Consider the following 24,289-nt stretch of genomic DNA (forward strand, 5'->3'; position numbering starts at 1 on the left):
ATAATTTTTGACTGTCGGCTTGCTTTAAGCTCTTATCACGAAAATAACTGAAAACAATGCTCATCTTTGTTATACTTACAAGTACAACACTGCCTGTTTTGCTAAGCAGATTTCCACTGAAGTAGGCTGGTGTAGAGTGAGGCATGACATATGGCCAATGAGATATAAATAATAGCTTGGAACTGGGCCTATTAGTCTGCATACAATGTGCATGTAGACCACAATTATTAGCATGTTGTGTGAATATTTATTTTAAAGTGTACCTGAAGTATTTTTAAGGTGGCAAAGTAATTGCACTTATTTCATGGTGTCCAATGTGAGTGGCCCTCAAATTGTCCTCCAATTGTGCCCCTCATTCACCACCAGCTCCCGTTAATCTTGTGGGTAGAAATGGCCCGAACGGTTCGCCCGGTGGGTAGTTCGTGCGGATATCAGAATCAGCTGTTCGTGTCCGCAGCGGAACGCAGATTTTTTTTAAAAAAAGTCCACGTTTGCATTTTTCCCATAGACTTTAATGGCAGGTGAACGGCCGCCGACTTAACGCTTTATAGCAAAGCCCCCTTACGTGCTAGAAACACCAAATTTTCAGGGTATGTGGAGGGGGAAAGTGACTACAAGAGGAAAAAAATTCATAAAGACCTTATAGTTTTTGAGAAAATCGATTTTAAGGTTTCAAAGGAAAAAAGTATACATTTAAATGTGGTAAATGACAGATAATGTAGCAAACCTAACAGTAGTGTAAATTTACATATATCAAAAGAAAGAGCAATAAATTTCCTGATGGGGTTTCCAGGGGGTCCATACGCAGTACGTACGGACCCCCTGGAAACCCCTCCAGAGCTACAACGCTTTGGCCAGGAATCGCTATAAAGCCGCAGTATGGCTGTATAAAAATCCCTGGCATCTTTTCCAAAATCGGAGGTTCGCAACATCTCTTCTTGTGGATGGCTCATTGATGAGAAAACATGGAGGGGATGCATTAGCTGCAATGTACACGCCCGTAGCAGCCAAAGATGCGCTCCCTCCCTACCGGATGCCTTTGTGTCTTCCTTCATCTATAACATTGATGTGTTGCTGAAAAGCAACCCCCCCAGCACACGTCAGTAAGGGCAGCCATAGCTAGGCACCAATTCGCCAGGCCCAGGGTAGGTTGTATGGTTTTTGCTGCCTGAAGCAAACATTGTAGTAGGCGCCCTATATATACATAGAGACCCCAGTCAGCTTTGATATATACACAGAGTCAGGGGCGTTGCTAGGATCCCAAAAGATCAGGGGCACCAAATGGCAAAAAAAAGGGGGAAATGGGTGTGGCTACAGACCGGAATGTGGGTGTGGTCACAGGTGGAGCCAAATTTACATGAACTTAACAGCGGTCTAAGTAGGCCGCCCCAGCAAAATGTCGACTGAAGCAGGGGGCTCCCTGTATTACTGGAGAGGGGCTCCAGTAATACACAAAAAACCCAAAATAAGTATGCAGTTTATCACATAAATAGGCAGTGTCCCTTATCTTATATAAAAGCATAGAGTTATAGCAGTATTGAGTAACATATAGTATCCATAGCTTGTATACAGCACGGTGGCGTAGTGGTTAGCACTCTTGACTTGCAGCACTGGATTCCCTATTAGAAACCCAGCCAGGGATCTGCAAGGAGTTTGTATGTTCTGCCTTTGTCTGCGTGGGCTTCCTCTGGGCACTCTGGTTTCCTCCCACTTCCCAAAAACATACAGATAAGTTAATTGGCTTCCACTAAATTGACCCCAGACTACTATACATTTTCTACCCAATTATGGTAGGGACTAGATTGTGAGCCCCTCTGAGGGACAGTTAAGTGACAAGACAATATATACGGTACTCTTTAAGGCACTGCAGAAGATGTCGGCATATACTGTGAGCATCCAGACTGACAGAACACACACACACACACACACACACACACACACACACACACACACACTCACACACACACACACACACACACACACACACACACACACACACACACACACACACTCACACACACACACACACACACACACACACACACACACACACACACACACACACACACACACACACACACACACACACAGTACACACACACACACACAGTACACACACACACACACACACAGTACACACACACAGTACACACACACACACACACACACACACACACACACACACACACACATACACACAGTATACACACACACACAGTACACACACACACACACAGTACACACACACACACAGTACACACACACACACACACACATACATACACAAACACACACACACACTGTATACACACACACACACACACACACACACACACACACACACTGTACACACACACACACTGTACACACACACACACTACACACGACAGCAAGCTCAATGTCTTTGTAGTTAGAATCTAAACAACTTAGGAAACAGTTTTAAATGACCCATTCTTACAGTTTAATAAGCAGGTCAAATACAATCACAGATTAGGCTGCAGCCATCTTTCAAACACAAACAGCGCCATGCTGTCAGTGAGCAGCACAAGAACAAGTTGCTGGAGGAGGAGACTGAGGGGGAGACTGTCTGCTGGGCTGAGCTGACAGCCCGACTCCTGCTGTGCCTGCTGGAGCTAATTAGTTCTTCTCACCTCCTCGGTCCATTGATCCCCTCTGCAAAATCATCTGGCCCGCTCTCAAACCTGCAACCATCCTCTCCTCTGGACTCCTCCTCCCAGTGTCTAATGCTTTCTCAGACGCTAGAGGTAGAAGCCTGGAGGAGAGGATGTCTGCAGGCTCCGGAGACCAAGCGGCTGACTCGGAGGAGGTGAGTAAGTGCGGCGATTTTGCTGGGGGACATTCGTGGCACTCCACAAAACGTTCGGGGCACGTGCTTCGAACCTTTTGGGCTAGCGACGCCCCTGCATAGAGTCTCCAGTCAGCTTTGATACACTTCACATGCTCTGTAATATGCATGGACATATGAAACTTTAATGTTAACATGCATTTCTATCCTCTGCATTACCACATGACGGGATGCATTTTTACAGATGACATACTTACCTCTTGTGTTTCTGGGCAATTGCAAGTGAAAATTAGTTCATTTTCAAGAGTCCACAGGCAGTCTCACAAGGCCTGTAGGACAGTGCATTTACATGTGCAATATAAGTGTGCAACACCGGCTTTTTGATGACTTACCATTACATTGAAGATGAGATATTTTCTCACTAATACTGATTTCTAGGAGAAAACAGAAGAAGAAAACAATATAAAATATATGAACCAAGGCTGTGCACAGATCATCCGTTAAAAAGTTTGCAGCCTAGATGAATAATATAGGCCTCCATGTCACTCATACCATGTGAATTTTTCCGCATGCTCAGACATGCACGTTTTCAAAAGAACAATTTAATCAATTAAAAAAAGGTGCACAGTGTCTGGAGAAAATGTGTAAACAAACCCATTGATTAACATGGGCTGTCAGATCTAATGCATTTTACAGGACATGCAGGAAAATGCAAAACAAAACGAACATGTGTAGTGGAAACAAATCCTTAAGTAAGGCTGAGTTCAAACTTGTAAGCATAGAAACTGCACTGCACAATCATTTTTCAAGCATTTTATAGGACTATTCATAGAAGAAAATATGCGCAGGGTTTGTTTTTATAGAGGCCCACTTCCCATAGTGCCTTTTGTTTCCTTCATTCTCTCTCCCTAGTTTCATTGGCAGAGGACATGGATGTTACCATCTCAGTATGTTGCAAAAGCAGGGTATCTTTATTCATTTCACTTTGCATTATCAATAGAGGGCTGTGCAATCCTTCATGCACATTATTCACTTTATAGACACTGTGACACTTTACTTTGCTCTGCTGCTACAGAGATTTCCAATTACATTTGGATTAAGAAGGTGGTTTTAATCATTGTTTTTAATTATGTGTAGTGTTTTGAATAGTCTTGAATAAAGATACCCTGTTTTTGCAACATATTGAGATGGTATGAGTTGTGACTTTATGTTACAGTAGTCTTGTTTACTGGGCTTCTTTTTTCTTGAATATATTGGTAGTGTTTCAGCCCATTTGAGACACAACAGTGTGTGTTTAGTTCCATGCATAATAGCATGCATGGAACGACAGCTCATATATTTGTAGTAGTGTTTTTCTTGACATGGATGTTACCACCACGCACTGTCCTTCTCTAATGCTGGCTCCAGTGGACAGTGTGGGGCTATGGAATTAGGAAGGATGCTGGTGGTGCAGCATTGTAGAGTACATTATTCCTAGACATGTACCAAGAATTTGTGGAAATTGGCACTGGTACTTGTGGTGGATGGGCAATAACAATCTGCTACTCAACCTCTCTGCAGCGTACGTTAAAAAGGGGCGCTGGGAAAAAAGGGCGCGGGGTTTTAAACGATAAGCATGGATAACGTTTAAAAATGTATTGTACTGTATTTCGTTTAAAATTAATGTTTTATAAAGTTATAAATCATTAAATAATGTGCATTAAATCGGCAATTGTAAAAACGTTAATCTTCCGTTTAAATAGTGAAACGTATAATAACGTTTAAAAAAAAAATTACTAAGTAGCCCTCCCTGTACCTACCCCTAACCCCTAGACCCCCCTGTTGATGCCTAAACCTCAGACCCCCCCTGTTGGTGCCTAAGTAACCCTCCCTGTACCTACCCCTAACCCCTAGACCCCCCTGTTAGTGCCTAAACCTAAGACCCCCCTGTTGGTGCCTAAACCTAAGACCCCCCCTGTTGGTGCCTAAACCTAAGACCCCCCTGTTAGTGCCTAAACCTAAGACCCCCCTGTTGGTGCCTAAACCTAAGACCCCCCTGTTGGTGCCTAAACCTAAGACCCCCCTGTTGGTGCCTAAACCTAAGACCCCCCTGTTGCTGCCTAAACCTAAGACCCCCCTGTTGGTGCCTAAACCTAAGACCCCCTGTTGGTGCCTAAACCTAAGACCCCCCTGTTGGTGCCTAAACCTAAGACCCCCCTGTTGGTGCCTAAACCTAAGCCCACCCTGTTGGTGCCTAAACCTAAGACCCTCCTTAGTGCTCACTGTATTGTGTGTAGAATAATGTTTTAAAAACAGTAAGGGATAAAATATATTACAATTTACATTACGTACTGATCGCTTTGTTTTGTGAATAATAATGTTTTACAAACAGTAAGGGATAACATTTAAAACAATGTTTTATTGAAATAAGAAACGTAAATCACCACAAGCAGTTATAAAACATGAAAAATCTTCGGGCGCCGTTGGAAAACGCTATTATTCTCGGGCGCCCTTTTTTCCTGTTCGGCGCCCATTAAACGATAATTATTATAGGAGTGAATGGCGGCGCCGCACGATTTGTCCACTAGCCTCCTGCGCCCTTTTTTACTGTTACCCTCTCTGCAGTGCTGGACTAGGAAGGGAAGTGCTGCCTGAGGGAGTAAGAGAAGCACTTGGACACCCAGAAGCCTGGCTTGAGCAGGAAGGAGCAGTGTGGTTTACTTGGAGTGAGGTGGAGAGGGGTTTTCTCCAAAACTGAAAGCTCCTGTAGGTAAATATTATAGTGCACCTTGGTGAGTAGGGAGTCTTCTTAACCACTTGCCGACCACGCACTCATAACGCGCGTCGGCAAAGTGGCAGCTGCAGGACCAGCGACGCGCGAGCGCCTGCCTACTGTCAATTCACGGCGGGGGGCTTTGTTTACATTTGTACAATGCTGCTAACAGTAGCAGCGTCGTACTAGATCAGCGATCCCTGGCCAATCAGCGGCCGGGGATCGCTGTCACATGACAGGCAGGAGCCTGTTAGAGGCTGCACAGGACAGATCCGTCCCTGTGCAGCCTCCGATCTCCGGGGCAGGGAGGGAGAAGAGGGAGAGGGGGAATCCTGCGGTGAAGGGGGCTTTGAGGTGCCCCCCCCCGCCAGCCACACGCAGGCAGGAGTGATCAGACCCCCCCAGTACATCATCCCCCTAGTGGGGAAAAAAGGGGGGCGATCTGGTCGCTCTGACTGGTGTTTGATCTGTGCTGGGGGCTGTAGAGCCCACCCGGCACAGATCAGCGAAATCAGCGCTGGTCCTTAAGGGGGGGGGGTAAAGGCTGGGTCATCAAGTGGTTAATGTTAGCTGAGAGCTGCGGGGCCAATGATTAAAAAAAAGGTAAGTTGTTTTTTAATAAAGAACTTAGTCATATAAAAGCAGCCATTGTAGCCTTTCTACATCCCTAACCCAGAATAAGCATACAGAACAGCTGTTCTGATTCTCCCTCATCTGGCTTTCTGCAAGTGCCTGACACCTATACTACAGGAACCAATAGATCAGCAGGACAGATTTCTAGGGATGAGCTTCCAAATGTATGCAGGATTCCGACTCCTGAGTTCCTAAAACTAGCTTTCCACAGCAGAAATCGGAGTTCTGCAGAATAACGCATAACCGAGACTTGGCATTTTTAATCCACTCTGAAGACTCGGAAGTATTGGGCCAATTAGAGTATCAGTATTGTACTGCTGAAACTGGAATTATGCAGAATACCATGTACCTAGACTTATAATTTTTAGTCCAATCATAAGACTTGAATGTATTATTAGGCCAATAAGAGAATCAGTACTGTACTGCAGAAATACGGAATTCTGCTGAATACCGAGTACCATGGCCAAGCAGAGAAGTCAGTAGTGGACCGCAGTTGCCAATCGTAAATTCGGATTACGCATAATAGCAAATATCTAAAAAATGCAGCTGATTCCGCACAAAATGACTATTGCCAAAAATAGCAAAAAAACAAAACAAAAAAAAACATTCAGTAAAAATGGTTCCTTCTTGGAATGCAGAATTCCGACAAAATCGAAAATCACCATTTATGACCATCCCTACATGTTTACATTGTACGTTTTAATTTGTATGTTGCATCTTAAAGCAAGATCCGAACTAGGGATGCTCAACTTCGAATTCAGATGAAATCACCTGTGCGGGGTGGGCTGGGGGGGGGGGGGAGGATTTGGTTAATCTTACCCATCAGCCGTCTTCTTAGGTCTGTCCCTCGGTGCCTCCCACGATGCGGTCCACGTGCGTCACGTGACTACAAACACTTCTTCCTTCAACCCGGAAGGAGGAAGTGTTTGTAATCACATGACTACCGCTTTCGACGTTGAGCATCCCTAATCCGAACTGGAAAATTACAGACCTGTAATCTTAACAGCAGTTTTGTGCAAACTGAAGATATTCTAGGAGATGCTACATAAGACTTTATAGCCCAGAATAATCTCATTATTGCTCATCAACATGCTTTTATGAAGTGGTGAATGCAAATTTAGACCTTGGGTAGCCATAGATGCAGTATACTTAGACTTTGCAGGGGCTTTTTTTTACACTGTTCCCCACAATAGCCAGCCTGGTACATAAGCTGAGGATACAGGGGCAAGTAGAAAATGTGTCTATGTGGATAGAGAATGCTGATATAAAATTATGCAGAATTATAAACACCAAGTAGGATAGTGACATTTTCTAACAGGATCTCAACAGCATGGCTATATGGGCACACCGATGGCAGATTCAGTTTTATGTAGATAAATGTCATGCACCTTGGATGTGCCGATGGGAACATCAGACTTGGAGTAGGATCACACTATACGAAGGAACATTGACATACTAGAAAAAGAACAATGACAGGCAACTAAATGAATCAGGGAGATGGAAGGTTTTACTTGAACAAAGCTTGGTAAAAACAGCACGAGGGTGAGCTGATTAACTTGTATAAATACATCAGAGGGCAATACAAAAGCTTGGCAGATGAGCTTTATGTCCCTAAGGTTGTACAAAGGACAAGGGGCAGAGACGGTTCTTTCATGAAGCAAGGTGAAACACTTGCATCAAGTGCAGAGATTACAGGGGCAGCGTGTTTGTACTGTGTGTTTACATGTATAGTATGCAGTGTGAGAGTAGGTAGAGGAGCGAGCGAGGTGAAGAGGTCATCGTTGGGGCTCCTCACACAGCTTGTTGTGCTATGTGAGGAGTCTGACAGTGAGTGAGGATGGGGGAGGCAGGAGAGCAGCAGTGTTTCATTTGACTTGCACAGAAGGGAGGAGGTGGCACTGCTGTCCTGACTGAGGAGGAACATTAAATGAAGCTGAGTAAATTGTCGGGTACTGTGCAATCATTCCAAAGTTTTTTTGCATTCCAAAGTCCAAGTTTGCTTTAGTCTGGAAACAAGGGGTCATGATTTACATATAGAAGAAAAAGAAAAAAAAAGTTTTGCCATCTATTTAGGAAGGGGTTCTTTACAGTAAGAGTGGTTAAAATGTGGAATATTTTACCACAGGAAGTAGTCATGACAAACGTTATATTTGAAAGAGGTGTGGATGCTTGCATTAAAGGACATCCACAGTATTAGGTAAAAGGCAGAGTTTATCCAGGGATTTTATCTGACTGCCACCTGAAGTTGGGAATGATTTTCTTCCTTTAAAGAGAATCTGTACTCTAAAATTCTTACAATTAAAAGCATACCAGTCTCTTCATTATCTTCTCCTGGGCCCCTCTGTGCTGTTTCTGCCACTCCCTGCTGCAATCCAGGCTTGTAATTAACAGTTTTAGGCAGTGTTTACAAACAAAAGACTTGGCTTCTATAGGCTGAGAACAGCTTACTGTGTGACTCATGCAGAGCTTGGAGAGGGTGTGTAAAGCTTCTGCCAATGACAAGCAGTGCTGCACATTCCACACATTCCAGCCTCAGCTGACAGAGCCGACAGAGGAAAGAAGATAAGATTTATTACAGAGACTGTGCAACTAGAAAATGCTGCAGTAAGACAGACCACATTAGAACAGAACAGGCATAGGAACTTATAGGATAGAAGAAATAAGGCTCAACATTTTGTTACAGAGTCTCTTTAAAGGTTAATTGGCCCAAGCCTTGGAAGGGCTTTTGTTTGTTTGTTTTTTGCCTTCCCCTGGATCAACTGGGGTATGTGAGGCTGCAGGACAGAAAAGTACCTAATTTTTACGTTATTTATTTTCTCCTGTTGGACTTGATGGAAGGAAGTACTGGGGTCATCATATGCAATTTTGTTTGAGAACCTGAGGAGAACTTGCAGCACCCAGATACACCCATGCACTGGTTTACACTGCTGCTCTTTGGTAAACATCTTTTCAGTCCTATAAGAATGCAAATATTACAACTGTATGACTGATACTCACGGTGAGCAAACAGGATACCTATGAAGATGGACAGAATAAAGAATATTATGATTAGGAGGGCCACCAAGATCTGTTGCACCCGGTCTTGTCTTTTCTTTTCTCCTGTGTGCAAAAGGTTCGTGAAAGAGGTTTTAGGAGTTGTTTCACACTTCCACAATAATATTATGCTTTCTTTCCTCCCTTGATCCCATATTTGCCATACTTTATATATCAAAACATCTTGGAAATTACCTTCCCTACAAAGAGGATGTTTCTATGTTATATCTGACAGCAGACTGTGACTTTGAGGGGGATGGGAATTAGGGGGAACCAGTCATCATCTACAGAGTAGAGGTGAGCCCCCTTATGTGCTAGAAACACCAAATTTTCAGGGTATGTGGAGAGGGACAGTGGCTATAAGAGGAAAACAAATTTCAAAAAGACCTTATAGTTTTTGAGAAAATCGATTTTAAAATTCATAGGAAAAAAGAATACTTGTAAATGCGGTAAATGTCAGATTATGTAGCAAACCTAACGGTAGTGTAAATTTACATATATCAAAAGAAAGAGTAATGAATTTCATGACGGGGTTTGCAGGGGGTCCGTACGCAGTACGTATGGACCCCCCGGGAAACCCCTCAGAAGTCACAATGCTTTGACCAGGGATCGCTATACAGCCGCAATATGGATGTATAAAGATCCCTGGCAACTTTACCTATTTTTTGACTTTTTTTTAATGTTCAGAGTGTGGGAAATAAAAAAAATGATGTGGGTTCCCCCCTCCCGAGCCTCTTTAACCCCTTATCCCCATGTAGGCTGGGATAGCCAGAATGCGAAGCCCCAGCCGAGTGGAGGTTTGCACCCCGAGCTATACTAGCCCGCATGGTCCATGGACAAGGGGCTCTTCCCCACCCCTGGTGCCCCAGGAGGAGGTGGGGCTTGATTACGCCCTTGGGGGTACATGGTGGCATCTGGGAGTTCCCTTTAAGAAGGGGACCCCCAGATGCCCACCCCCTCCCAGGAGAAATGAGTATAGGGGTATAAAGTACCCCTTACCCATTTACACAAAGTGTTAAATGAAATTTAAAAAAAATGAAAAAAGTCCTTTAATATTCTTAATTAACCAGAAATACTTTCAAAAAAAAGTTCCCACGCCAATATTCTCGGAAATGTCCCACGCCAATATCATCTAATCTTGCAAACTTCTTTAAGTTGATTGAAGATCTCCACGCACCACTGCCACACATGCCGCTCCCACCGCCAGTTCTAAGCTACAAGTATAGCTGAGAGCGCATCCCATGCAGATACTTTACCTCCAGCTCCGGCTGTCGCCCCGCCTCCCACACCTGTCACCCCCACCCATGCTGGCACCTAGTGCACCCATGGGTGCCAGCATTGGTGGGGGTTATAGGTGTGGGCAGGTGGAGAGGACAGCGGGAGCTGGTGGTAAAGAGTCTGTATAGGACAGGCTCTCAGCTACACTAAGTATAACGTTTCTTTAGTTGGTTCCTTAACCTGATCCCCATTGTTCTGTTAAGGAAACAATGGGGAGACCTGAAGGGAAATTTAAAGATGCTTTTGCTCTCAGCTATACTTATAGCTGAGAGTAGTGCACGTGGGAGCGACGGTGTGGCGGTGGTGAGCGGAGGGAGGGTGCTATAGTGGCTACATTTGGTGAGCTGGGGGAGGTTGGATCTAAGGGAGGGGACCCTGTGAGATTATCGTGTTGGAAAGGGGGTTATGACTTGTAGTTATCCATATGTGTGTGGGCTTTTGATCCTTAAAACAGAACATTTAATCCCATGCTTGACTTGAAAACAGCAACTGGCCTAAACATAAATTATTAATGGCTTATGTTACTAGAAAACTATGCTAAAAACTGTTTCTTGTGTATAATGTAGATGTCTATAACTGAATAGGAGGTGACCCTATATGGTACCTTTCTATCTTCTTTGCACCAGCCATGTTTGTGTTTGTATACACATTTTCTGCTGAAAACAAGTAAAAACCTCAACATACGTTTTCTGTAGTTCAGCCAATTCGAATATGATAGATAACATGTAAATTCAGTGTTGACACTGAATTAACGCCGCTAGGTTGGCGCTATATAAATACTACATAATAATAATAATAATGTGGTTAGTTTCTCACTCAACAAGCATAGGCACAAACAGGGGGTGGTATGCACCAAGATTTGGGAAGAAAACATGGAATGGACGTCCTCTGAGTAAATCATTTGCTCCCAGGATGAACAGCACGCCCAAGCAGCCAATGAGAAGAGATCCCACCACAGGAAAATATAAAGGAAGGGGGGGCGGAGGGAGGGGTTATTTACTCCATCTGGGGCTTGCCTCACAAAAGAGTGCTAACTGTTAGTGTTAGCACGGTCGTTTTCACGCGAATTTTCACATGCAATTAAACGGTTCCGCGCGCAAACGCGAATTTTCACGCGAAATCGTTATCATTTTCACGCGCAAGCGCGAATTTTCACGCAAAAACGATAACGATTTCGCACGCAAAAACATTTCATTGTGCGCAAAAATTCGCGATTGTATTTTGTGCGATTGGAGCTAATGAGATAGTTAGGGAGTAAAGGAGAGAAGTGTACGCTTCAGGGCAGCACCTGCAGTTTTTAGGCATAGCCATTACAGCCTACGGCCTGACCATTGGTCCTGGGGGTGCCATGCCCCTTATTAAGCCCCACCCCCTGAACTAAGGCCCTCCCCTGAATTAAGCAACACACACTGGGGGTGTGTGTACCTCCTTCTGTCCCGTTGTGCTACCTTCAGTCCCCCTGTGTCACCTCTGCCCGCCTGTGTATCCCTCTGTCCCCCTGTGCCTCCTACTGTCTCCCTTTGTGCCTCCTACTGTCTCCCTTTGTGCCTTCTTCTGTCTCTTTGTGCCACCTTCAGTCCCCCTGAGCCAGCTCTGCCCCCCTGTGTACAGGAGTAAAATGAAATGGTGCCTTAGGCAAGCAATGACTTTGGACACATACTTGATGGCCACTTACCTTTTCTGTCAAGATTTGTTGGGGTTAGTATAAACCAGGACCCTAGACTTTCTCCAGGCCCTAGGCACCTGCCTAAGTTACCTTGTGGATGATCTGGCTCTGTGTGCATCCTTTTGTGCCTCCCTCTGTCCCACTGTGCCTCCTTCTGTCCCCTTGTCCCACTATCTGTTCCTGTCCTCCTTCTGAGCTCCCCCAGTGTGTAAAGGCAGAGTATAGTGCAGCAGAAGCTGTGCTCTAACCTCCCCTCTGGAGTCCAGTGGTGTGACTGTGCGACCATCCTGTCTGTTTTCTGCTCCCTCTAGTGCTGGCTCTCCTCATGTCACATGTTTAATTAAGCTACATACAGTAGGAGATGCTGGGCACCAGGGCCAGTGGTGAGCGGACAGGTGGAAGCACAGCCCTGGTCTCCAGCAAAGAGGTTAGAGCACAGCTTCTGCCGCACTACATTCTGCATTTACACACTAAGCTGGGGTAGTGCAGGAAGGGTGTGTGCAACAAAATGCGACAGGATTGGCGGGTTGTTTGTATCTCGTGGACTCCCTGTATTATGCATCCACCCTATACGGCACATGCTTTATATTCTCTAGTAGGTATGCTCATTCGGATTTCGCAGGATTGAAATTGCCAAGTTCCGATCGGAAATCCGAATTTCCGATCGGAACTCGGAAATCGGAAAATGGAACTCGGAAATCGAATTTCTGCATAAATACTGCATTACTGCAATTCGGTAATTTTAGCCCAATCACAGAACCCGGAGGCAATGGACCTATCAGAGAATGGAGAAACAACTCGGAAGTATTTGGCCAATCAGAGAATGCAAAAAAATGACAAAAAGACACTACCCAGAAATCGGAGAACCGAACTTGGAAATCGGATTTCTGCATAAATACTGCATTACCACAACTCGGTCATTTTAGCCCAATCACAGAACTCAGAAACATTGGACCAATCAGAGAATGCAGAGTCAATTCGGAAGTATTCGGCAAATCAGAGAATGCAAAAAAATTACCCAAAAATACACTACTGGGAAATCTGAAATCCGAACTCGGAAACCGATCAGAAATCCGTAAAATCGGTAATCGCCAAAGGCGGAAATCGGAAATTCTGCGGAATCGGAAATTGACATTTCTCACCATCCCGATTCTCTAGTGTGTGTAGGGGGGGGGGGGGGGAGAGGGGGGGACAGGACTTCGGACTTCTTGCCTGGAGTGAAAAAAGCTAGTAATGTCCCCGCTTCAGGAAGAGATCGCATCATAGTTAGATCTATTTTAGCAACTTAGAAGGACACCCGAAGTGAAAATAAACTAATGAAATAAACGATTGTATCTGTCTTCCTTCTCCTAAAATGACTTTTTAACATATTCCACTGTTTTATGTTATGTTTAAATCTACTTTTTAAGTTTTAACTGTTTTATTGTTTTTGCTCAATGACACATTCATTGAAGTATGCCAGAGCTAAAATCTATGAACTATTGACCCTTGTTATCTCTTTCCTGCTCTCAGAAGCCATTTTATGCTAGGAAAGTGTTTTATAGTTGGAATGTCTTATCAGTGAGGGTCACACTGTAGTCACTTCCTGTCTACATTCTTTAAAGGATACCACAACTGAAATGTGACATAATGAGATAGACATGTGTATGTACAGTGCCTAGCACACAGATAACTATGCTGTGTTCCTTTTTTTCTTTCTCTGCCTGAAAGAGTTAAATATCAGGTATGTAAGTGGCTGACTCAGTCCTGACTCAGACAGGAAGTGACTACAGTGTGACCCTCACTGATAAGAAATTCCAACCATAAAACACTTTCCTAGCAGAAAATGGCTTCTGAGAGCAAGAAAGAGGTAAAAAAGGGGAATTTCTTAGCAGTGAGGGTCACACTGTAGTCACTTCCTGTCTGAGTCAGGACTGAGTCAGCCACTTACATACCTGATATTTTACTCTTAGAGGCCTGGTGCACACCGAGCGGGCTTCTCAGCGTTTTTGCAGCCGCTTGCGGCTGCTGATACGCTTGGCCAATGTATCTCAATGGGGTGGGTCACACCAGAGCGGGAGGCGTTTTGCTGAAACGCATACTCCCGGGGTGAGGCATTTTTTGGATTGCGGCGGCGTTTCTGCCTCCAATGTAAAGTATAGGAAAACCGCAAACCCCTCTGAAAAACGGCAGTTCAGAGCGGTTTTGCAGGCGGTTTTGTTACAGAAGCTGTTCAGTAACAGCTTTACTGTAACAATATCTGAAATCTCCTACACCAAAAACGCTTCACAAAACCGCAAAATGCTAGGTGAAACGCTACAGAAAAATAAGAAAAAGCGTTTCAAAATCTGCTAGCATTTTGCGGATCTGCTAGCGGGTTTTGGTGCGCACCAGGCCTCTGGCGGGGAAAGAAAAAAAGGAACATAGCACAGTTATTTGTGTGCTAGGCACTGTGCATACCCATGTCTATCTCATCATGTCACATGTCACTTCAGGTATCCTTTAAAACATCATATGCTCACTCCAATCTGAATAATCGCAAAAATACCTTCTGTTTTGACCCTTTCCCTACCAGCCGATTTGTCCTAAACCCGAACATTTACTGCCAAGCAGTTTTTAGACATTTTGCTCTCATTAGGTGTACTTAGGATGTTTGACAAAAAAACCTACATGAAATAGGACAGATACGTAGAGAGCGCTCTTCTCTTGCGCAGACTGGCCTCGAGAAGGCTGAGGACAGCGGTGTGGGAGCAATCTGTGTGGATGGGGCTGAAGGAAGCCCCAGGTATGTATAAATCTTTTATATTAACTCATCTCTGGTACACGAAGTAGCTGTTCTACCAACATAGAGGAAGTGAATGTATGCTGCTTAAAGGGACACTTAAGCATGGCCGGATTTGTGGGCAGGCCACCAAAGCCTTGGCCTTGGGCGGCAGGAAGACTAGGGCGCTGTAGCAGTTGGGAGATCAGCTGTTTGTGTGACTGCTCCTTCGCTCCAGCTGGCCTGCCTGCCCGCCCGCCGGCACCATGTAGCAGTAGACCTCCTCTGCAGCTGCGCTGTCTGGGGCGCCTCTCTCATCACAGCGGTGCTGGAAGATCATCAGCTGTTTGTGTCCCGGCTCCCTTCCGTCCGCTCGTCTGCTGACATATTATACGACACAGAACACATCTGCAGACAGTACAAGGTTCCCCTGGCTTGCTGCGCTGCCCAAGGCTGTATGCCGAGCTCCATATCTTCAGCGGTGCCTTCTCTCATCACAGCGGTAAGTGAGTAGCTGATGCCCAATGACAGCGCAATATACAGGAAGCGACATTGCTGCTGCTCACTTCCTGTATTTGAAATATATGGCGCGGTCATCGGGTACTGCTCTTGCACTGCTGTGATGAGAGAAGGCACGCTGAGGATATGGAGCTCGGCATACAGCCTCGGGCAGCGCAGCAAGCCAGGGGAACCTTGTACTGCAGATGTGTTCTGTGTCATATAACATGTCAGCAGACGAGCGGGTGGAAGGGAGCCGGGAGTCGGGACACAAACAGCTGATGATCTTGTAGCTTCAGCTCCATAAATCTCCAGGAATCTCAATGGCTGACAGCTGTGAGGGCAGCGTGAGGACACAGGCTTCAAACTGCCGTAACCCTTCTAATCTACATGCCTTTTGTTTTTATAAGTCCTGATTTTTACTTTTTTTCCTATGTAAAAATATTGTGGTCATCCTGCATATGACTCCCTAGACTGTACTTGGATGTTTCTGTCAGTGTCAGACCCTTGATGCATATTGTATACAGAATTCCTGATTACTGTGATTTGATATAATGGTTTATATCACTATGTGCTTTTATACTTTGAGTGCGCACAGCTATACATATGTGTTTAGCAGCAGTCATTCTGACATACTGTATGTGTGTTCTAATATTGCTTATTGTTTACTGGGACTGCCATTGTGTGAGAAAGCAAATTGCAATGCTGCACTTTCCAATCCATAGGGAAACAAAGTCTGAACAGGCACAGGGATAGCCTGTGCCTGCATGGTAGAAGCCAGCCCCTGGAGGGTTAATCTTCCTCCCGTACTGGCTCTCTGTCTAATTTTTGCAGGTGCGTACCCAGGTGACTGGGAGAAGAAGGGAGAGGGGCGCCGCTGATTGGCCACAGGTTCGCGGGCCCCCGCTGGACAGCCTATCGGGGCCAAGCAGGAGGGATAAAAGTGCCGGCTGCATGACGCAGATAGCCGGCTGAAGAAAGAAGCTCCTACCTTTCCACATGGAGATTATAATGGCGGCGGTGCGGCGCAGGGCTGAGGCGGAGGACGGCCAGGAATGGTTGCGCGACCTACTGGAGCCGGTTGCTGGTGAAACAGCCGCGGTGGCCGGCCCGTCGGCCCCGCTGGAGGAATCAGAGACGGTGCCAGCATATGCTGTTCCCCCAGCCTCTCCTCATGGCTCTGTCAGAGGGAGGAGCTCGAGCAGAGAGGAGGAGGAGGGGGTGAGCAGGCGTGACTGGGCACATGAGAGAGGAGAGGACGGACCCGGAGTAGAGGAGGGGGATGCAGGAGGAGCTCTCCGTCATGCTGGGCTAGGAAAACGCCCACGGAAGACAAGGAGAGTGTTCTCACCGCCCCCTCCAAGCTCAGGAAGAAAAAAGGGACTGACAAAGGGAAGCAGAGGCCAGCGGACCATGCCTCGGGCAGCCCCTATTGTTACACAGGCAGCAGCTGCTGCTGCTGCAGCCATGGAGGAAGCCACTGCAGGTCCCAGCCAGGAGGCTGCACAGCCAGCTAGAAGGGAGAACAGAAGTCCAGTTCTGCCCGGTGAGTTACATGATGCTTCTTCTATATCTTCTATCAATTCTCGTTTGAATGATTTGTTTGTTATGTTCAACTCTTTAGCTGATTCTGTTAAGGCATCTCAGAAGGGGGATCAGGATGGGGGGCAATGTGTAGTTGTTAATGAGCCAGGCCCCCCTGCCCCAGTGTGGGTTCCCCCGCTTGTAGCTCCGGCTGTATCTGCACCTATGGGGCCTCCGCTTCAGGTGCCAGCTGTGAAACCTGGGCTGGCAGAAATTCATTATAAAGAGGCCCTGCCTTGTTCTTTGTCGCCACTGGGATTTCATCTTAACGTGGCGATAAAGGAGAAGATATGGAATAGTGAATTTATTGATATCCTCACTCTCCTTCCTTATTATAAGGAGTTGAAAGAGAAAAAAGAGGGAGAGGAAGAAAAGCGGCGCTCGCCGCTGCGCACATTCGGCAATTGGCTTCAGGCCTTTTGCATTTATGCTAGCGTATTGGGTGAGAGGAAGCCGGAGTTATGTACGGGTTTGTTCCAACATCTGGACATAATTAATGAAGCCTATAGGCAGTTTGGAGGTAGCGCATGGTTTCACTATGACGAGGCCTTCAGGCAGAGGATGGCGGTACATTCATCACTGTCTTGGGGTAATAAGGAAGTTGGCCTGTGGCTGGGGTACATGTTACCGCAGCGTTCAGCATCAGCGAAATCGACTACGGCCCCTGCGAGCAGTTCCTTTAAGAAAGGATTGTGTTTTGCCTTTAATGAGGGCCAGTGCAAGTTCTTGAACAACTGTCGCTATAAACATGAGTGCAACTTCTGCGGTGGCTCTCATGCGGCAGCTAGGTGCTTTAAAAAGCTTGGGCTGCAGGCGCAGGGTTCAACAAAAGAGAATTTTCTTAAAAGCACCGACTCCGGTGAGAATCCAAAATATGCTACAGTGGCTAAGCAGGTACCCAAGGCAGGAGATTAGTAGCCTCCTCATTGAAGGGTTCACGTTAGGTTTCAAATTGCCATCCTTTAACGGTCAGGGTTGTGTCATAGTTCCTAATTTAAAATCGGTGGACCGTTTCCCTCACATAGCTTTCCAAAAAATATGCAAAGAAGTGGAAGCGGGAAGGATTGCGGGGCCCTTTGACTCCCCTCCATTTAAAGATTTCCGTATCTCCCCACTGGGGGTGGTCCCAAAAAAATCCCCTAATGAGTTCCGCATGATTCATCATCTTTCATTCCCAAAGGATGACTCCCTTAACGATAGTATTGACAAATATATCACGTCAGTGTCATATGTATCTTTCGAACACACCCTGACCTTTATTCGGAAGTTTGGCCGTAATGCACTCATGTCCAAGATGGATATAAAATCTGCCTTCAGGTTGCTGCCCATTTCCGCAGATGCATTTAATTCATTAGGTTTTTGTTTTAATGGTAAGTTTTATTTTGACAAATGCCTGCCGATGGGCTGCTCCCTTTCGTGTTATTATTTTGAAGCCTTTTCTTCATTTCTAGATTGGGTAGTATCACAGAAGGTTCCACAAGGGGCCATTGTCCATTATCTGGACGACTTCCTCTTGATTGGTCCGACTGGCTCCCAGACGTGTCAAACATTGTTGGATACTTTTGTTGAAACTATGGCAGACTTTGGTGTGCCGATAGCAGAAGAAAAAACAGTGCTCCCTACTACATCATTAGAGTTCCTGGGCATTACCATTGACTCTGAAAGGATGGAGTTTAGGTTACCGGAAGCTAAGATTGAGACACTGAAGGCATTGCTGAATGCCTTGTTAGTTAAGGACAAGACTACGGTAAGAGAGCTACAATCTCTTTTGGGTCACCTAGCTTTCGCATCCAGGGTTATGCCCATGGGGCGCGTTTTTTCAAGAAGAATCGCAAAAATTTTTGCAGGTTTAAAATCACCCCGATTACATGTTAGATTACTCAGAGAGGTGAAGGAAGATTTTTTAGTTTGGTTAGAATTCCTCTCTTGTTATAACGGAAGGTCGGTTTGGCAGCAGGATTTTGTTTTGGATTCTGAGATGGAATTTTACACCGATGCAGCAGGCTCCGTAGGTTACGGGGCCTTTTGGAAAGGCCACTGGTCAGCAGAGAGGTGGCCAACCTCCTGGATTAGTGCGGGTGTTACAAAAAGCATAGTGCTTCTGGAGCTGTTCCCAGTAGTAGTGGCGTTAGTTGTCTGGGGAAGAGAGTTCGCTAACAAAAGAATTCAGCTGCAAACAGATAATAAAGGCGTTTTATATGCTATAAACTGCTTATCTGCAAAATCTGAATTGGTGGTAAAACTGCTGAGGCACCTAGTATTGCTTTGTCTTAAACACAATATTTGGATTAAAGCGGTTTACTTGCCCGGTAAGGACAATGTGATTGCTGACTCGTTGTCTCGGCAACAGCTTGTTTCTTTCAGGGCATTGGTCCCGGGAGCAGACAAGAAGGGAATCCCCTGCCCAGATCACTTGTGGAATCTAATCTGGTCGTGATCGGAGATTTTATTAGAAAATCAGTATCACCTCGTACATGGTCATCATACGAAGCATCCTGGAGCAGGTGGTGTCAGTTCACATTATTATGTTCTGTTTCCCCTTTGGTTAACTCGCCGGAGGTTTTCTTGTCTTTTATTTGCAAAGAGATTGATGCTGGTTCTTCCCGTTCAAAGATTCTGCAGTTATTAGCAGGAGTTTCCTTTTTTAGACGCCTAGCTGACGCCCCAGGCCACAGCAGTTACCCGGTGGTTAAGCAGTTCTTAAAAGGTTTTTGTAAAACTCAGCATGCCCCAGACAACCGCAGACCGGTGTCTTTCAGCATGCTGTTGGATCTGTTTAGGATTCTCCCTTCTGTATGTGCGGATACTTACGAGTGTCTGTTGTTTAAAACTGCATTTTCTTTAGCGTTTTTTGGAGCCTTTCGGATATCTGAGATGGTGGCGGCGAACAAGGGGTCTGAATCCCCCTTGCGTTCGGACCATGTATTAGTTTCTGGAGGTGCAGTGAGTGTATGCATTGCTAAATCCAAGACGGACCAAGCAGGAAAAGGTGCTTGGATCAGATTGGCCCCGTTGCCCGGATCAGTAGGATGTCCAGTCAAGGCGGTCCAGGACTTCTTAGGAGTCAAGCCAGCTGCCCTGTCCTTTTTAGTGCACAGGGACGGGTCCCCTTTATCATCCTTTCAATTTCGATCAGTTTTCAGAAAATGTTTGACGAGTCTGGGGCTTCAGCAATATAAATTTACCCCCCATTCATTCCGAATCGGAGCTGCTACAGAGGCGGCAAAATTAGGTCTCCCTGAATCGACAATCCAGAGGATTGGTCGCTGGGAGTCACAAAGGTTCCGCTTATACGTCGTTAGGCCTAATCTATGTTTATGATTATGTTACAGGTCTTAAAACTATTATTTGGGTGCTGGGGCACTCATTTGTCTACTGGGCACAAAAGAGAGCCCGGAACAGGCCGTACTCTGAGAGTTTATTTCTGAACCCAGAGGAATTTCAAGTATTTTGGCAAGGTAATAGAGGCCTTGGATGGGACGACCTGGTCCCTTTAATCTGTAAGAAGCTTCAGGTGTGGCCAGCCCCAGATATTCTCGTCCTTCACGCGGGCGGCAATGATGTGGGAAAATACAACACCATTGAGCTCATGAAAAGGATGGAGAGCGATGTGGAGCAACTGGCTACCCAGCTGCCTCATACAAAGATTATTTTCTCGGAGATGGTTCAGAGACTTGTATGGTTTTCTCCCGGTTGCAAATTCATGGAGAAGATCAGAAAAAGAATAAATAGATATATGGTGAAAGTATTAAGAAGAGTGGGCGGCCTCTCTATCCCCCACATTGAACTCGAGGGTGCCGTACCTGGTCTTTACAGAAGGGACGGGGTCCACCTGTCGGCAATTGGGCTTGATATTTTTAATGCCAATGTTCATTCTGGCATTGAAAGGGCCGCGGTCTTGGGGGGCCAGGCCAGTTCAGCTGGCCTGGCTTTTGAGTAATGTCACCCTGTGGGCGGACATTGTGTTTATATTGTTATTATGTTTACAAAGTCTTCTGGTGTGTGTTAACTTCAATAAAATTTATCATTATATGATTTATTTAATGTCTGAATGAGGTAATTCAGACCCCCCTTATTTTGGTGTACCCCAATAAATGGCCGCGGCCTTTTGCCAAATAAGAGTTTGTGAATATTATTAGATAAGTTATGTAGTAGATAAGTAATAGTATGGTTAAGTTCTGGTAAGTGCTTATCCGATTAGGGGGTGTGCAATACCATGAACAGGCACAGGGATAGCCTGTGCCTGCATGGTAGAAGCCAGCCCCTGGAGGGTTAATCTTCCTCCCGTACTGGCTCTCTGTCTAATTTTTGCAGGTGCGTACCCAGGTGACTGGGAGAAGAAGGGAGAGGGGCGCCGCTGATTGGCCACAGGTTCGCGGGCCCCCGCTGGACAGCCTATCGGGGCCAAGCAGGAGGGATAAAAGGGCCGGCTGCATGACGCAGATAGCCGGCTGAAGAAAGAAGCTCCTACCTTTCCCCCCCCTCCCCCCTTTTTCGTTTTTCCCGTCGTGGTCATTAGTGGGGTACCAGTCATGGGTAATGTCACCCTGTGGGCGGACATTGTGTTTATATTGTTATTATGTTTACAAAGTCTTCTGGTGTGTGTTAACTTCAAAAAAATTTATCATTATATGATTTATTTAATGTCTGAATGAGGTAATTCAGACCCCCCTTATTTTGGTGTACCCCAATAAATGGCCGCGGCCTTTTGCCAAATAAGAGTTTGTGATTATTATTAGATAAGTTATGTAGTAGATAAGTAATAGTATGGTTAAGTTCTGGTAAGTGCTTATCCGATTAGGGGGTGTGCAATACCATGATATCCTTTCTCTTGAGGCACCTGACTACTTATTTTGTCTGGAGGCATTTTATTTGGATACTTATCACTATTGAATAGTTTATCTAAAGGCATGTGACTACTGAATTCCGTTATCTATAGATGTGTGTGTGTATACATAATTGTTTTATCTAACCGCATGTGGACACACAACTCTTGAATCTTGCTGCACATGGTTACTTATTTCTTGTATCTAGGGAGGCCCTGGCTACTCTATGGAACTAAGCTGCTTTTGCTGGTAAAAAGATGTGTGTGTGTGTGTGTACACGTATGTGTGTACGTGTGTGTGTACGTGTGTGTGTGTACGTGTGTGTGTGTACGTGTGTGTGTGTGTACGTGTGTGTGTACGTGTGTGTACGTGTGTGTGTGTGTGGTGTGTGTGTTGCTGTTGTCAGGGGGCGGCCGGTGATTGCTGGCCTAGGGCGGTAAACAGTACAAATCCGGCCCTGCACTTAAGTCAAACAAAAAAAATTAGTTTTACTCACCTGGGGCTTCCAATAGCCCCCTGCAGCTGTCCGGTGCCCTCACCGTCTCCCTCCGATCCTCCTTGCCCCCTCGGCAGCCACTTCCTGTTTCGGTGACAGGAGCTGACAGGCTGGGGACGCGAGTGATTCTTCGCCTTCCTGGCCACAATAGTGCCATCTATGCTACTATAGCATATATCATATACACTATAGCAGCATAGACGGTGCTAATGTGCCTGGGAACGCGAAGAATCACTCGCGTCCCCAGCCTGTCAGCTCCTGTCACCGAAACAGGAAGTGGCTGCCGGCGGGGCGAGGAGGATCGGAGGGAGACGGCGAGGGCACCGGACAGCTGCAGGGGGCTATTGGAAGCCCTAGGTGAGTAAAACTCATTGTTTTTGTTTGACTTAAGTGTCCCTTTAAGCACCTATTAGCTCTAGCACACTGTCCAAGTCCAACGAACAGAGCTGGGACAAGGTCCTCCAGCACCCAAAGCTGAGACACCAAAGTGCGCTCCCTCATCCTTCCCACTGCAGCCGTCACACACTGATTGCTATAAGACTAAGATGCCCCCCAGGGCCCCCAACTCCTCCCTAATAACTTAATCTCTAGTTATCTGGCTTGCAGTCACTGCCATGTATCCCTCTTTCTTATTTCTCTCTGCTTCAGACACAATAGGCATTGGCAAATTATAGCTGAGTGAGTTGTGCGCCCCCTTATACACTGTGCCCTGAGGCTGGAGCCTCTCTCGCCTCTGCCTCGACCCGGCCCTGCCAATGAAGCAGTTGTGTTATACTTCATTGTGTTATACTTCACACCCCAATAAAATGATCTCCGTTTCATTCCATTTTGCCATTTTTGCTCAGAGTGACTGACTGTTACATAATAGCTTTAAGCATTCCACAGAGTTGCGCCTAATACATTATACCTCTGAGAGGGGTTAAAAAATTGTTTGTTAATTTATTTATGTGTTTAAGACACTGAACTACTGCATATCCTTGCACCAGCACTGGTTGTACCCCATAGGGATTGCATACCTCCCAACTTTTTGAGATGAGAAAGAGGGACACTTAAGCCACGCCCCTGCTACACCCCTGATCACACCCCCAGTCACGCATACCATAAAGATTTCTTACGAAAAATATGTTGTTTTATAATTCAAACCACAATGGTCCTTTGTATATTGCTTCACTCTCCTTCATATTAACATTTTAAGATTAGTAATATATCAATTTAAAGGATGGGAATAAAGTTTAGAGTCAATCAAACACATTTTTAGTAGAGAAATATATATATTTACATAGAAAGTCCTGAAAGAGGGACAAATGAGGGGGAAAGAGGGACAGGGCTCCGAAAGAGGGACAGTTGGGAGCTATGGGATTGAGAAAATATTGTTTTCTCATTTATTTATTTATTTGTTGAAGACACTGAGGCCCATATGCAATTAACTTTTCCACCTGAGTTATCACCTAGAAGATAATTTTCATCTTCTCTTTAAACTAAATTTTCAGCATTTTACAATCGAGAAAGAACCCAAAAGTTGGTGAAAAGGTACTATCAAATTTATTTTTAGTATTTTCTTGCTTGGAGATGGCTTAAATGGCATTTTATGACAAGCTGTGAAAATATCACTTAGGTGAAAAGTCAGGAGAAAAGGTGAATTGCATATGGCCCTCAGCGTCTTGCACCAATACTGATTATAATCTCAGGAGAAAAAGTTAATTGCATATGGGCCTTTGCATTTAAAAAAATACTAAAAGTAGGTGAAAAGGTACTATCAAAATTAGTATTCTCTTGCTCGCTGGTGGCTTAAAAGGAATGTTATTGACAAGTTGAGAAAATATCACCTAGGAGAAAACTCAGGAGAAAACGTTAATTGCATATGGGGCAATGTGACACTTTCAGCTGGATTTATACATTTTCCCAGAAATAGCATTGTATAAAAAAGATCAACTATTGCATGCTGAGTGGCAGCAGATAAATGCAGTCTTGCTTGCT

General features: G+C 45.3%; 1 protein-coding gene across 1 annotated transcript in view; it reads right to left on the minus strand.

Moving 5' to 3' along the window:
* Positions 1-16,467, minus strand: part of LOC137561046 (hepatic lectin-like) — a 50,418-nt gene extending 33,951 nt beyond the window's left edge. Inside the window, exons 1-3 of the mRNA XM_068272266.1 lie at positions 16,398-16,467; positions 9,189-9,290; positions 3,199-3,240 (exon numbers count right to left, since the gene is read on the minus strand). Of these exons, the coding sequence (XP_068128367.1) occupies positions 3,199-3,240; positions 9,189-9,290; positions 16,398-16,407 (154 nt within the window). The 5' untranslated portion in view covers positions 16,408-16,467. The remainder of the gene's footprint in view (positions 1-3,198; positions 3,241-9,188; positions 9,291-16,397) is intronic.
* Between the last annotated feature and the right edge of the window lie 7,822 nt (positions 16,468-24,289).

The sequence above is a fragment of the Hyperolius riggenbachi genome, chromosome 3 (genome assembly GCF_040937935.1).
Source record: "Hyperolius riggenbachi isolate aHypRig1 chromosome 3, aHypRig1.pri, whole genome shotgun sequence".
Classification (NCBI taxonomy): Eukaryota; Metazoa; Chordata; class Amphibia; order Anura; family Hyperoliidae; genus Hyperolius; species Hyperolius riggenbachi.